General features: G+C 36.6%; 1 protein-coding gene across 11 annotated transcripts in view; it reads left to right on the top strand.

Moving 5' to 3' along the window:
• The window catches only part of gramd1bb (GRAM domain containing 1Bb), a 122,323-nt gene that overhangs the window by 18,409 nt on the left and 87,774 nt on the right, over nt 1-16,140 (top strand). For 10 of the 11 annotated variants that reach the window (XM_028463986.1, XM_028463984.1, XM_028463982.1 and 7 more), the window contains exons 1-2: nt 977-1,401; nt 9,607-9,696. In XM_028463986.1, coding sequence (XP_028319787.1) covers nt 992-1,401; nt 9,607-9,696 — 500 coding nt within the window. In that variant the 5' untranslated portion in view covers nt 977-991. Of the gene's footprint in view, nt 1-976; nt 1,402-9,606; nt 9,697-16,140 lie in introns of those variants that run through there. The other variant, XM_028463991.1, reaches the window with a different exon arrangement.

The following is a 16,140-nucleotide window of genomic DNA, read 5'->3' as shown; positions in this document are numbered from 1 at the left end:
TCTCGTGAACACCTTCTGTGAGGAAACAGTGAGCGTACTGATTGGTTACTTGTGGACTCCTGGTGCATGGTGGTGGATAGGCAGTGTGCATTTATTAGATCCAAATTGCTTCCTCTTTTGTGGGATTGCCTCCTTTAGTTAACTTTGCGTGTTTTTAAACATTCCTATATGATTGTGTGTGTGTGTTTGTGTGTGCATAGCTGCTTAGCTTCGTCATCATTACCCTCATCTTTGCCTGTACCTTGCACCTCCCTTTAACCTCTAGGAAGAAACCACGTGGAGACAGCAACAAACTGGGGAACAAGACATCCAACACCTTTCTAAAGCAACCAACCAACAGTGTTATCGTCAACAAAAATAAGGACTAAGTGACACATATACACATCGGCAGCATAAATATTAAAGGGCTGACAGCCGGTGCCTTCATATTTAGCATTAGCAGCAGCTACGGTAGCATCCTGGTCCACCACTGTCTAAGTCATTGTGTGCGTGTGACTTGGCTTGCCAATCCTTGGGGAGGACTAGCAGAGGAGTTGTGTTACACTGCCTGACAGGCCTTATACATGTTTCATCTGCTGCTCTCAGAACAGAAGACCCCTTTGTTATCTAATCTCGCCCTCGTCTACCCATTCTGAGGGACTGGGTTTGCTGCCTCAAGACTGCTCTTTACAGTCTGTCAGCCAGCCACTGAACTGATATACCACTAACAAGAAAGAGCAGCAAGCAACACGCAAGTCCTACAAGTATCTGGAGCTCTCAGTCTGTATCATCCGTCAGCTGGCATGCAGATTGGACTCCAAATTAACAAGAAGACATGCAGTGGTCGTATGAGGTGCATCATTGATTGTAAAGGATCCATATTGGCCTCATCGGTTTTGTGCTAAACTTCAACTTTTTAGCAATTCCTTCAAACTATTGAGTAAACCCTGCTATTCTTGTCACAGCTCTTAACACAGAAGTGCTTTCAAAATAATTTGCTTCTCAGGAAACTATGAGTGATACTCTGAGACCTCCTTCACTCCAAGTAAGTGTCCCTCAAGATGATCCAGTGTACTCCGATGGAGGAACCATTACTGTGTCCGACGGTTGCATACGTGCCAGCTCCTCTACGCCAACTCTCCGCCGAAAGCGCTTTAAGATGAGACGCATGAGGAACGTGCCCAGTGAAAGAGATGTTGAAAAAGGATGGGTGACTAACAGTCACCTCACTGCCAGATCACGCTCCAGTTCCAAGGAATACCTCCAGTTGCCTTCTATTGAGATCACACCATCAAGCGATGAAGATGCTGCATCCTCCTGGTCGAGATGCTCCACACCCAGCGCATCTCCTCGTCGCAAGCGTTTCCTGTTGAGGAAGTGGCTAAAGGTCAGAGAGAGGAAGGAGCAAGGAACAGAGAGCAGGTTGGTATGGGCACTGTATACTCACCTCTGCCATCATCCACCCTTAATAACTACATGCTGCTTGTAAGTTCTGGCACTAATGTTGTGAATTACTAACTTCAGGATGGTGACAAAAAATCAATTTGTCTACTCTAAAATGTTCCAACATGAAGTCATGTTGTTTACTGTATATTTGACATCCAGATTTCAATCGAGCAGACGTTTATTCAGCTGTTTTTTTACCCCTGTTTAACTCAATAAGTCAGGAGTGTCAAACTCATTTTAGTTCACGGGCCAATTACGGAGCAGTTTGAGCTCAAGTGAGCCACAGATTTTATGTGGGAAAACTAGTAATTTCAACATTATTGTGCCCTAGTTTACACTTCTACTTATACATAATCTTCAAAATATGTTAGAAACCGACAATATCCAAGCAATTAGTGATTGATATCAGTCCAACAGGGTCTTCACTTTAAATTTCCATGATTTTGTGACCAATGTCTATTTAATGAAGGGAAATATGTAATAATTTGACAAAAATGAAAGGATATTGTAATATTTTTTTTTTTCAGAAGTTTAATGTTAGAAAAGTAGTAGTTATACAATTTTCTTGTTTTTTTGTTGTTTTTTGTCATATGGTCTGAATTTTTTTTTTTTTTTTAATTAAGTTTTAAAGTTGGCAAAGTTGGCAGCTTCTGTATGTGCCCCCAAGGGGTGTGTTGTAATACTTTTCAGTCCTTTTATGTTGTTACTTTTTCAAAAGCAACAAGTGGCACGTTGTTGTGGCAGCATCAAAGTTTATATTTTACTGACATTCATTTTTTTTTTCGCGCTTCAGTTATGTGTGTAGAAAATATCAGTCTACTCCACACACAGGAGTGGAGCCTTCATAACAAAAGAAAAAAAATTCGTTGACTAACTTTTACTTAAATTCTTACTCCTACTGGCTCTTACTTCTTCAAAAATTCCTAATAAAAACCAACCAGAGTTCTAGAGAAAGTTCAGATCAGCATTTGTAGACAGTTATCTGATATAATGGATAATTTTATGCAACTTTTAACGTGAAAAACTAAGATGAAAAAAAAAATTACTTAGTTACTGTATCTGTGCAATTTTATTACTCAGTGGAAAAACAACCTTACAAAAGTCACTCAAAATGAGACTGGTGCTGTACACTTTCTGTTTCTGCGATATAGAACAAAATAGGAAGAAATGACAACTATTTATATATTGACATGATTTGTGTTTGGTGTAGCTTCGTAATAGAGTTTCTGCCTTCAACATGGGAAAGTTGCTTTTTATGGTCAGACCCCTAGAGAAAGGTTTCTTTGAATTATTCAATATCCCTTAACAATGAAATTGGATTATCATTCTTGGCTGCAGGTTTTTTTTCTATTTCCTATTGACTTTTCTGTCAGTATTGAGTATAATGCTAATTTTTTTTTAAATCCCCTCAGTGGATTTATCCTCAGACAGCTGAAACACATTCCCCTACCCGTAGCTGTGGTTTTGCTATCATCAGAACTGACTATAGACTGTCAAACGAACAGATGGGATGTGGGTCAAACTGTAAAGTTAAAATAATTGTCACATATTTTTTAAACCTAAACTCTGCTGTGATTATTAGTTATTGTCACCCTATATTGTGTTCAAGTGCTAATTTTTCTGTGAAGTTTGTTTTAAATAAGTTATTTGAGGTTGAAAGTAGGGATTTTACGTCATATACTGTGTGATGATGATTGATAGCCACGGGTCTTGCGTAGCTGTCTTTGTTAATAGCAGTTATGTCGTGAAGGAAAGCCGAGACGCCATTTAACTTTTATGTTCAGTTTTTTCATCTTTTTTTAGCTGTCAAAATGAGTTGCTCTGCAGTAAACTGTTCTAAGCCGTTGATAGAAGATACTGTGTTCTTGGCGTAGCTGGGCTTGCATTAGTCATCAGGGCAGTACGGTAAATGGGTGGGGCGTGTTACCAGAGCTCCTTCCCTACTGTGCAGACTCTGGCTCCAAACTTGCAAGATGGACACGCCCCTAAGCGCCGTATTTTGGCTTCAAGAACGTTGAGTGGGAACAGCTACAGTGCGCACCCACTGGGACTACGGGTGGGCACTGAGAACCGGTTCAAAATAGGAGCCGGTTCCGGAACCGTGACAAATATGTTTGAATTTCGATTAGTTTTTTCGATTTCTAAATGCCCGCACTAGTTTGTTTCCACGGCTTGTATTACTCCGCCCAGCTTGCTCGGTTTATTTCCCGGGCTTTGTATTACTCCGCCCTGCTTGCTCTGTCTGTTTACGCGGGTGCGTTCACATTGAACGCGACTGTAGCGACTGCAGTCACTTTAATATAGTGGCGCTTTAGTGCCAGTGACAGCTGGGGGAGTTGTTGCATAAAGTCGCTTTAAAAAAGTTCAAATTTTTCAACTTTGAGCGACTTGGTCACGCTAGACCTAATTGCCAGAATACTAATAGGAAGGAGGAACACTTTTTTTGTTTTTTTACGCAGGGACTCAGAGCGATCTTTTTATTTACTTTTTTATTTACAGAGATATTTACATTGTACAAACAATATTTACAAATTATATACATACAAATGAGGGATCACATCCAATCTCATAAAACACCTGTGACGTCACCCATAAAATGCATTCAAATATAGATTTCTTAGGTAATCAGTTCCTGTTTATTGTATTTTATCCTCTATGGTTAATTATGTTGGAGAAGAAGCATTATTTTCAATTTTTTTAAAAAGACAGTGGATTTGTTATCCTAAGTTGATTATTTATATTAAACATAAATTGATGTGCAAAGGAAATTTAATGATTATTTTTTTAATTTCAACCATATAATTCTAACTTCTAGTTTTTTTATTGCTTATATGCTTTTGTTCATGTACTCTTATCATGCAACAACACTATAAGCAACTAATAAGTATTTCTAACTTGTACAAATATATTTCATAATAATAATAATAATAAAAAGGCTTCAGTACCCGTAACTGTGATACTTTGGTATAGTATCGTGGTTACTCATTTTGGTATCGTGACAACTCTACAATAGGCAACAGGCAAATTGCACATTTTTATCTTGGAAAATGTAAAATTTGCTTTGAACTAAAGACGTTATTTAACCTGAGGCAAAAGTATTTATCATTGTCAGCACCACTGAGTGTGAAGTTGTAACGTTATGTGCTTCATACTGAGCTTTATCTCTCCCTCAAGGCATATTTTCTAACACATGCTCCTCGGCATAACAATTGTCCTGTTAGGAGGACATACATAAATAGTCTGTTTACTGTTCCAAGCTGCACTCATTACATAAGAAATGTACTAGTACAAACTGCATTGAAGTGACATACAGTAAATAATCTAGATGTGGATGTTTTACAAGGTTTATTTATAAGTTAGGTGTTAAAAAGCAAGTAGCAAAGGCATCTATAGCAAACATATACAGCACATCTGCTTTTTTTGATTTGTGTTCTTTATCAAGTGTACACCATGGAAAATGTTCTAGTTATTTCAAAACACACTCACACAGAGTACATATTTATTGTTTTGAAAGGACTTTTATAAATCTATACATGGGCTTATCTGTATTTTCTTCCCGAAACGTGTCACAAGCACACATATCTCTGGATCCTGAAAGCTAAGATGTACTTTACACTCTGTATGATATTATTAGAGAATTTTTACCCACACTGTGAGGGAAGCCTTTGAAACAGCAACTTTGTCAGAGACGGAGCAGAGGAAAACACACTTCATTTTTTATCAATAATGTTTTCAAACCTTTCAGAGAATAGATGCTTACTTAACTATTGCACTGTATATTTATATTACAACACAGTTCACAACGTCTCGGTAAGGGCCCAAAATTTGGTTGCAGACCCTTTTTCAGTGTGTCACAGATATTCAATTCAATTCAACTTTATTTATATAGCGCAAAATGCAACAAAGTCACCTCAAAGCGCTTAACAATATACAATTCATAGTAACAAAGAAAGAACACAACAAGATCCTCATGAACAAGCATTTAGTGACAGTGGGAAGAAAACACTCCCTTATTATTTTTTTTCATAACAGGAAGAATTCTCCAGCAGGACCAGGTTCAGAGGTGGCAGTCATCTGCCTCGACTGGTTGGGGTTAGTGAACAGAAGGATGATCAGAACAGGATAGAGGGACAGACCATCAGAGTGTCCCAGACTAGTTGAGCCGTGAACCATTAATCAGGAACTGTCAGCTCCAGCATCAAGACACCTGAAACTGAAAAGAGAGCGGAGAAGGCACAGGCTGCAGGAAAAACATGATACTCTATGATACACTTGTTCCTAGTGGTTAGGTTAATATTGATATTAAATGTCTTGCGGCCTCCACCATGCTCTGAAATGCTACCACTAGAGACGTGATTTTGTCTCGTACTGGGCACACGTAGTGATCTCAGCAATCACTACAAAGGGGACCTGGTCCGCTTTAAACTATCGCAATTATACGGTGTACGCTTTAGTAAATAAGTAGGTTTTGAATGTAACAGCAACCGTCTCATGCAATGGTCTGAGGTGTTGACCATTTATGTGTAATGGTCTGTGATTGTGATCAAAACGAGACCATGTCCGTTTTAGGTTATTGCTATTATACGATATACGCTTTAGGAAATAAGTGGGTTTTGAGTTTATTTTTAAAGATGGAGAGAGTAGCAGCCTCCCGTACTAAGACTGGGAGCTGGTTCCAAAGGCGAGGAGGCTGGTAGGAAGTTCAAGAAGACCAGCAGACTGAGAGCGGAGTGTTCTGCCCGGACGATAGGACACTAAGGTCTCTAAAATACACAGGAGCTTGATCATGTAGAGCTTTGTAAGCTAACAGGAGGATTTTAAACTCTATTCTAGATTTTACAGGAAGCCAATGAAGGGAAGCCAACACTGGAGAAATATGCTCTCTCCTGTTAGTACCTGATACTATTCTAGCTGCAGCATTCTGAATTAACTGTAGACTTTTTAGTGAGCTATTGGGACATCCTGAGAGTAGGGAGTTACAATAATCTAGTCTAGATGTAACAAATGCATGAGTTAGTTTTTCAGCATCACTCTAGGCCAAGATATTCCTGATTTTAGAGATATTACGGAGGTGGAAGAAGGCTGTCCTTGTGATTTGCTTAATATGAGCGTTAAAGGATAAGTCGGTATCAAAGATAACACCTAAGTTTTTTACTGTGGAGCCAGACTGAAAGCTCTCATATAAATTATTCCTATGTAGACGATCACATAGTTGACCTGCAATGACTTTTTCAAGAATTTTGGAAACAAAATGGAGATTGGATATTGGCCTATAAATGGACAAGTCACTTGGATCAAGGGTAGGTTTTTAAGGATAGGTTTGATTACAGCGGTTTTAAAGGCCTGTGGTACTTGACCTGTTACGAGAGATGTGTTAATCTAGTTCACCATATTAGTGCTAATTGGTGGAAAAACATCTTTAAATAGAGGAGTTGGGATTGATACAAAAGACAGGTTGTTGGTTTAGAAACATTAACTATTGAGGTCAGTTCAGATAGACCAATTGGAGTGAAACTGTGTAAATAAAGGCTGCATGTTGGGGATATTTTAGGAGCTGCTTTGTTTAAGAAATTATTGATCACTTCTGCAGGGGGACATTAGCTTTGTTTCTAATTGTTAGAATTTTATCAGTAAAGAAGTTGATGAAGTAATCACTGCTCAGGTTGACAGGAATAGAGGGTTCAACAGAGCTGTGGCTTTTGGTGAGCTTAGCTACAGTGCTAAATAGAAACTGTGGATTATTTTTGTGTTCCTCTATTAAAGTTGAATAATAGGAGGTTCTAGATTTGCGGAGAGCTTTAGTTAACAAACTTTTTCTCCAGGCAGTATGAACTTCTACCATGTTTGAGGAGAGCCACTTTCTTTCTAATTTTCCACGATGCCTGTTTCAGTAGACTCAATTCAGATTTATACCAGGGGGTGACCTTTTTATGAAATATTGTCTCTCTCACACACACACACACGCACACAAATGTGATGATTGACAACACCCCAATTCTAAAGTAGCATTTTGTTAAAAATGTTAAATTTCAAAATAATTGACTTGTTGAAAGATGCACAATTTTTACTGTTTTTATGAACAGTAGAAAATAGCATTATTTGTAGAATGAATGAATGTGAAAATAGTTTTAATCACAACCACCATTTTTATGCATACTAAATCTCAAATTATACCAATTTCACTGTAGAAAAAATGTTTTGCTATTTTGTATATTTCACAATAGATGCAATAAAGTAAAAAGTCATAATTACCTTTACCAACTTTACATGTCAGTGCAGACATGGATAACCGGCAGCCCCTCATTCTATTTTTGTAAAGTATGCATTAAAAATAACACTATAAACACACAACACTTACTCCAACAACACACAAGACGACTAGAAAAATGGTAATATATATATATATATATATATATATATATATATATATATATATATATATATATATATATATATGAAGAAAAGGGTAGACTTTTTCACTGCATTTGGGAATGTAGGGTAATTCAGTCTTTTTGGAATGCAGTTACACAAACTTTAAAAGACATCATCTCAAAAAGCTTAACTCAAGAACCTGCTTTTTTCATTTTGGGAATTTATCCAAACTATCCTAAATACGCTAAATGTGAACGGATTCTTATTGACATTGGTTTACTACAAGCCAAGCTTCTGATTGCACTGAACTGGAAAAGCTGTAGGGCTCCCAGTATTGGTCAATGGGCCAAACAGATGTTGACAATTCTACCACTGGAACGGATTACATATCTTCTGAAAGGGAAAAGTGACTTGTTTGAATCCATATGGAGGCCATTTATCACCTACGTGGAACGTTTTAATCTAATCGAGGATCGTAATGAGGACTCATGAGACTAATTGGACTTGGGACTATAACTTTTGAGTTTTATATTAATTTTTTTAGTTACCCTTTGTTTGTTTGTTTTTTTTTTCTTGGAAATATGGATGTCTCTGTACACTCCTGTAACATGACATTCTTTTTGAAGAAGCAGAAGCACGGGTGTGTGTCTGGGAGGTTGTACTGTTGTTGTGTGTTGTAAAACAAGAAATAATAGACATTGTTGAAAAAAAAAAAAAAAAAAAAAAAAAATATATATATATATATATATATATATATATATATATATATATATATATATATATGAAACCACATCTAAAATACACAGAAAGCATTCCTAAAACTCAAAATCACAAAAAAACTACACTAGTTGACTCTAAAAACACACAAAATGAGAGATAAATGTACAAAACCACAACAAAAATATACAGAAAGATAGAAAAGTATACAAAACAACACAAGTATAAAATATGAGGGGGAAATACACAAAATGACTCCAAAAGCCTACAAGTTAACTATATAAATAACAGGAATATATGTATCTATATATATATATATCTAGTTGTTATATATAACAACTAGAATTATACAAAACCCTTTGTTTTTTTTTGTATCAGATCAGTCGTTATTCTCAATGAAATGACATCAATGTTTATAATGTCACCCCTGGATAAGACTATCCCATTTTTGTGGCCCCAGCTGTGATAAAATTTACCCAGCCACCTCTTTTATTTACTGTGTTAATGACCTCTGAAAACATGTGAAAAAAACAAACAAATAATTGTAAGATAATGAATCAGCCTTAATTTTTACATGATTTTGCTGAAAGTAGCAGTCGGTTATCTTATGTAAAACAATGAATTCTAATGTAGAAACATTCCTGTGTTAAAATACAGCTTATAGTAAAGACAGGGATTTGTTTGCCATGTTTTTATACAAAATCTGTAGATCCTTTTTCAGATATCATACAGTTTGTTGGCCTTTGTGTGCATGTGTGAGCTCCCTCTAGTGTTGTTACTGTAGGTGTGCATGTGTAGTTCACTGACTTAGAGACTTAGTAGATTGTTTTTAATTTTTTTTTATGCTTATTTAGTTGGACTTTTGAGGATTGTATTCAGGCCAGCATCTGAGAACTATGATTTGAATATTGTTTTTAAAAATGCATAATAGTGACTACTGCTTTAATACAACACATAATGTTTCTTGTTATATTTCATTGCATGATGATTTCCAAAATGTATTATGTGTTATTCAGATGAAGATGCATTGAGTCTCACATATAGAAGAGCATCCTGTCCCAATTATAAACTACATTGTTCTTCCATTTGCAGCAGTCAGCAAAGCAGCCAGCAGAGCAGTCAGCAGAGCAGCCATGAAGATGACAGCACTCGCTTCCTGACCCCATTAATTCGTGAGGGAAGGTGAGTCAATGATGTACATGTCGTGTCTTTTCTACCCTAACTTAGTGTGGATGGTTTTTTACAAAGTGGTAGAAGAGATGCTGAGTTGGTCAAAGTTTTGACTTGCTTGGTTCGATAGCTTTTTTTTTTTTTAAGTTAGTTTTGTAATTAAAAGGTTAAAGTGATCATTCTCTGTCCACATTATGTTGGTAGTAGTCGAGCAGAAGTGAAAGCAGAAAATCCCAGTGAGATATAAAAGTATATGTTGGTTCAAGACAGGAAAATGTTGGAATAATTAGAAAAATCTTAGCTCTGGACAAGTGTGATTTGCCTGTCTTTTTAATTGTTTGCATCGATAGAGAAATGTACAGTACTATATTAACATTGACCATTTTGCTATTTAATAATGCACTTTTGCTCGGTGACTAACTTTACCTCTTTAGCTTCTTTTTTGTTTTAAATTCTAGTCATATTTGATGATCTTTCTTTGGTATAGAATAAATGTATCTCTATTTTACTGTTTGGGGCCTACAGTTACATATTTTATGTACACTAAAGTGTATTATCTTTTTTTATAAATGGATAATTCTGAAACTTAAATAACAACTTGGTGAAAACACAGCTGATGTCCGGAGTTTCTAGAAACGTCTCGATGTCCCGCTTCACTTCCTCCCACTGCCTCTACCAATCTACCAGAAGCCACGCCTCTACTTTTCTGCATGCACATCGCGGAACATACCAAGGTCATAGCGGGTCACATTAATATAGGTCTATGGGTCAGGTAAGAGCCAAAATCATATTTACCTGTTTGCTGTTGTGACGCGCGGCCTTGTTTCCGTGCACAGTTCTGCATTCACTTTGATTGACAAACTCAAAAACAGGAAGTCAAAGCCTATTGGCTGGGCGATCACGGCGCTCGTTTCCATTTGTATAGGGGTCTATAGGACGAAGGAGGGACTTATATACATTGATGTATATGAATAACCACAGTCAGTAGACCATAGTAAAATACTAGGTAGGTATTTTTGCGCATTTCAAAAGAATCACACATAAACATACATTTCTCAGAAACTCCGTATATCAACTTTAAGGGAATTAAAAAAGCAGATACAATGTGTTTTCTGTAGTTATAAAGCTGGCCTTGATTGAGCACATACAACGTTTTGTTACACTTGTCTGTAAAGGTTTTGTCATCCAGCTCATGATGATTCTGGGAGCTTAGTTGAGGAAACTGGACTTTGAGTTTTGCTTGAAGATGTTTCATTTCCAAGAGTTTTCTTTTGTTCTTTTTGCCTCAGTTTTACTCTAGCAGGGTCTGCATAAAAACAGTCACTTTTTCATAGCTGAAACACTGTCTTTTGAACATTTAGCTCACTTTCCTCACATTTAACTAATTTTTCTTTCATTTGAGACAGACTTTTTTGTAAAGCAGCATGTTTTATATCATTGTTAAACATGTGTGCACATGAAAAATAAATGTAAATCTAAATGTTAAATCTAAATTTTAAATCGGTTACCAAGTGTGACCGATTAGATTCAACTTTTACATTTAGATGTATTTTTTATGTTAACACATTTTTAACAATGGTATTAGGTTTTTTTTTCTCCTCTAATTCACTTTTTATTTATTTTATTCAATTGTAGAATACTGTCGTTAATATGTTGAAGGTTAAAATGTTGAAGGTTAAAATGTATGTAACCAATTGGTTAATAATAAATGGGTCAGTTTTTGTCATACCTACCGTTGCTGAGTATTGTTCTCGTCAACATCACTTGATCAAGCCTTTTCTAACATTCCACTCTACAAAATAAGCAATAAGTTTATGTGTAATTCACGCTGATATTGGATCAATATCGGTGTCGGCCGATACGCAAGGCTGCAATATCGGTATCAGATCAGAAATGAAAAAGTTGTATCAGGACATCCCTACATTAAATCAGTCATGAAACCAGGTGTCAGTGTGCTTCTAATATCTACATACTGTATGTATGCACACTATAATCTGTATATAAAGTGCAAGCTGTGTGAGAAAGTTTACTGACTTCATGAAGTTTAAACTAACAGGGCGTGAAGAGTAAGTAGCAGTCTTTCTGCTTAATAACACATATGACATTTTAATTACATTGTTTTTGGTCTTAGTTGTGCATTGTTATCCAAAATCTGGAGTGTCAAACTTATTTTATTTCTGTGGCTACAAACAACCTTGTTTAATCTCCACAATGATACAGATATTTTGGGGATAAAATAGCATTTTCAGCATTTTTGTTGCCATTTTAATAAATGTCTAAAGTTCACTGAGAATTTTGCTGGGACCCTAGAATTTGTTGACAGCTTTTTTTTTTTTTAATGTAATTGAATAAATATTTGGGAGAAATTGCAGGCTTTTTTTTTCTTTTTTTTTCTTTAAAAAAAAGAGAGAGTTATGGCAAGCATCAACAAATTCATGTCACTATTAACAGTAAGAAACTACAAGTTCCTGTACAGTATATATTGGGGAGGGTCATTCATTTTCTAAATTTGAATGGACTGGAACTAAACTCGAATTACATAGTTCATTTTTCTTCATATTTTTAATGTATTTTCATATATTTGGACAACTATATGAATGACATCCTCTTGCAGGTGGAAGTGGAGGCTGGCCTTCAGTTTGACTCCTTTGTCTTAGATGCTGCTGAAATAAATATACAGTGGGTTACATTAATAAAAAAAAAACAAAAACAAAAAAACAATGAGAATGCTGCTGGATAACCATAAGTAAACTATGTGTTGCACTCAGGACATCCTGTACACCTGAAACTGCCCAATGCTAATTAAATTGTTTTAATGTATTCTGAAAGCAGCTGCCCCAAGAAATTTAGGTCACGTGATCAAATCTAACTCACTGTGATTAGGAAAGATACATGAAGATGCTGTTATTTTACCAACAATGGATTCATAATTATGCCTGTGCTGAACTTACTTTACCATCATAAACAAAAGTGTTACTATAAACCAGTGTTTCTCAAATGCGGGTACGTGTACCCCTAGGGTACTACAGGGGGTACTTTAGAGAGAAAGAGAGAGAGCGAGAGAGAGTGGAAAATGAAAAAATGTAATTATTAAAAATATGGGGTTTTATAATATTTATTTTTAGTTAAAAATTATTATTATAACAATGATGGAAATCTAACTAATTTTAGTTCTAGGGCCAAATATAGAGCAGCTTGATCTCAAGTGGGCCACATTGTTTAGGCGGGAAAATGAGTTATTTCAACATTATTGTGCCCTAGTTTGCACTTCTACGTATACAGAAAATACTAAATATGTAAGAAACTGACAATATCAAAGCAATAACTGATAGATATCGGTCCCAACAGGATCTTCACTTTAAATTTCCAAGATTTTGTGACCAATTTCTCTTTAATTAAGGGAAATATTATGTATACATTTGAAAAAAATTGAAGGATTTTGTAAGAATTTTGATTTTTTTTCAACAGTTTAACATTAAAAATGACTGCAAGCGCCTGCAAATATTGATGAATTTCATTTAAGTTTGACACATGATGTAAATGATCTTGATTAAACATGAACTAAAAATACAAGGGTCAGTCTTTGTCACATTAGGCTTGAGATGGCCGTTAAATGATAAAAACTATAGAAATATTGCTATTCAGGAAGCACAAAATACTTCCCAGAGGTGCCGCAATTGGGTAGGCAACACAGGCAATTGCCTAGGGCCCCGAGCTGAAGGGGGCTCCTATGGACGGCTGACAATAGTCAATTTCAATGACAAAATAATGTAACTGCTTTGAGACAGCGCACCAAAAATCCCCCCATCACGAGGGCCCGACAGACGGCAGATATCAGCGACACATCTTGAAACATGTCGGGCACCTCTCTAATAGGGCTCCTGTATCAATGTGCAGTCCTTGTTGTCAAACACACCAAAAACATGAAGCAAACATATCCCTCAGGGCTAAATTTTGCACATTTCAGTTGTTTGTTTTTCTATTCTATTTATATATTGTGTGTAAAGTTTGCATTCAGTTTAGTTTTGTTATTCATTGTTTATTTTATATGATAATTATTCAATTAAGTATTTATTTACTGGCTTCATTCATCTTCATTCCGAGGCCAGGAAGCCCAAATAGTCCTTTCTGGCTTAGGGCCCCCAGGGGGTCTAGAAATGCCCCCGTTCATTCCATATATTTACAAAGTTAGAATCTTTAAAATGTGTGTTGTCATGCATGCATTACATCATTATGCCCCATAGTTTGAGAACCACTGCTACTACTAGTGCTACTTAATGTATGTGAGTGTGTAGTGGTGAAAAAGGCAGCATTGAGCTGAGCTGGCCAGAGCGCTATATATACGTCTACATTCTCTCCCCTCCACTCTGCTTCACTTTCCTCTCTCTGGCTCTGCTACATGTTCACTCCTCTGGCTCAGCATGTTGGTGGAACAGTACCGGTCATGCCTATGGAATCTTTTGCTACTCATCTTTTTGCTGTGCTAGTGATAGCTAGTGAGGAGCATCGGCAGCTGCAGCGCAGAGAGCAGCGTCCTGTAGCTGGTTTTAGAGGGCGCGGAATGTCATGTCTCCTCTGCAGGTAAAAGAAGAAAAAAAACCCAACAGCTGCATTTCTGTGGGGTTGATTCACCCAAACTCCACCTGCGTCATTGAGTTCCATCGTGGCTGGTCATGTTACGTGCTCTCTCGCTTGCTCTTTTGCTCTCTCATCTCTCTCTCTCCTCCCTCGCTCTCTCTTCCCTTTCACACGCTTGCTGTCCGTGTGTATGTGTGTGTTTGTGTAGTGTGTTGCAGTGTATGCAGCTGCATTTTCTAGTAAGCCATCAACTATCACATGTCATTTGCTGCGACTTTTGTGTGTTTTGTTTTTTTTTTTTGCAAAAACTGTTGTCGATATGCAGCAGTGTTGTAAGAAACCAATATCACAGTCCACTTGATGGTAAGAAGATAAGTATCTGATGCATCTGCCAAGTTGAACTCCTCTACTGAAAATGCAGGTTGTGTTATGAAATGTCATTAAGTGACTTTGCTAAGTTAGTGCAATAATGACTCATCAGGAATGATGATGCAGCACAGGATGGTTGGTTGTGAATCAGGGCTGAAAGAAGGCTGCAGTTGTTGAAATAATTGGACGTCCATATTGTTTTGTAGCGCTCGGGGCTATTTGGATTTTGGTAGGATTTGGAAATTGTAACAGTGTCATATTATTCTTTTTGAAATAATATAACATCCATATCTAATTGTATTCTTAATATTTGAAATAAATATTTTTAATCAAAGTTTTTCTAAGACACATCGAGAATGAGCATCATACGTCAGATAGCATTGATGACTGAAATGTATAAGAAAAGATGCTATTTATCATCAGATTTGTTTTCACATGTGTGCTCAGATAAAAGCCCATCCATGTTCACCAGCGTTTCTCAAATGGGGTACGTGTACCCCTAGGGGTATGCATTGGCACGACATGGGGTACTTGAGAGAAAGAGAATAAAATTTACAAATGAAAGCATAAAAAATATGGGGTTTATAATGTTTATGTTAAAAAATGATAGTCATAATTATGATGATGAAAATGATCTTGATTAGAACATGAATTAAAAATTCAAAGGTCAGGCTTGGTCCCACACCAGGTGGGAGAGGACTGGACATTATAAAAACTACAGAAAAAGATCAATTCAGAAGGCACTAAATACTGTTTCATTCTACTTATTTACAAAATGATATTCTTTAAAATGTGTGTTATCACTCATTTATTGCCTCATTCTGCTCTATAGTTGTTTTTTCACAGTATTCTGTGGAAAATGTTGTCGTCAGACAAAGATGTACTTGGATTTGGAAAGGGGCTATTTGAGAAGTACTGATGTACACCATGCTATTGACAGACAGTAATGGCACTGGTATTGGTATTAAATAAAGCTTGACATATAAGAATAATGATAGTGATCCCTTGTTCTGAGTCTGACACTTAAAGGTAGGGTAGGTAATTTTCTCCAGATACACTTTTTTGGTTTTTGGTTGAAATGGTATTTATGTCCTCAGAAATTAAGATCTTATGTGCTCTGAAAAAGGAACGAATAAAAACCAATACGTGGCTTGAGAGGGAGCACAGAGGGAGGGGGGGGGGGGGGGGTTTTGAGGGGTAAAGACGGAGCCCTCGGAGGATGCTACGTTCTAAATAATGCTAGCTTTCAAAAATTACCTACCCTGCCTCTAACTCATTGGCTGCCAGCCATTTTCAGAACAGATATCACTGCCAGCCATTTTAGAGCATTTTGACTGATACTTTATGTAAAATCTGAAACCAGATTCTGAAAGAATTGACTCTCTACTTTCATCATTAAAAAAAAAAAGTTTTTAGTTTGTTTAGTTCTTCTGTAATCAGCAGTAGAATATAGAAAAGTTTTGCACAAAATGCAAGTTTCTGACCAAAAAGCTGAGAAAACAGGCTTTC

This window comes from Gouania willdenowi, chromosome 13, assembly GCF_900634775.1.
Source record: "Gouania willdenowi chromosome 13, fGouWil2.1, whole genome shotgun sequence".
In the NCBI taxonomy this organism is placed as follows: domain Eukaryota; kingdom Metazoa; phylum Chordata; class Actinopteri; order Blenniiformes; family Gobiesocidae; genus Gouania; species Gouania willdenowi.
The sequence above is the reverse complement of the archived record's forward strand: the minus strand, read 5'-3'. Positions and strand labels throughout refer to the sequence as shown.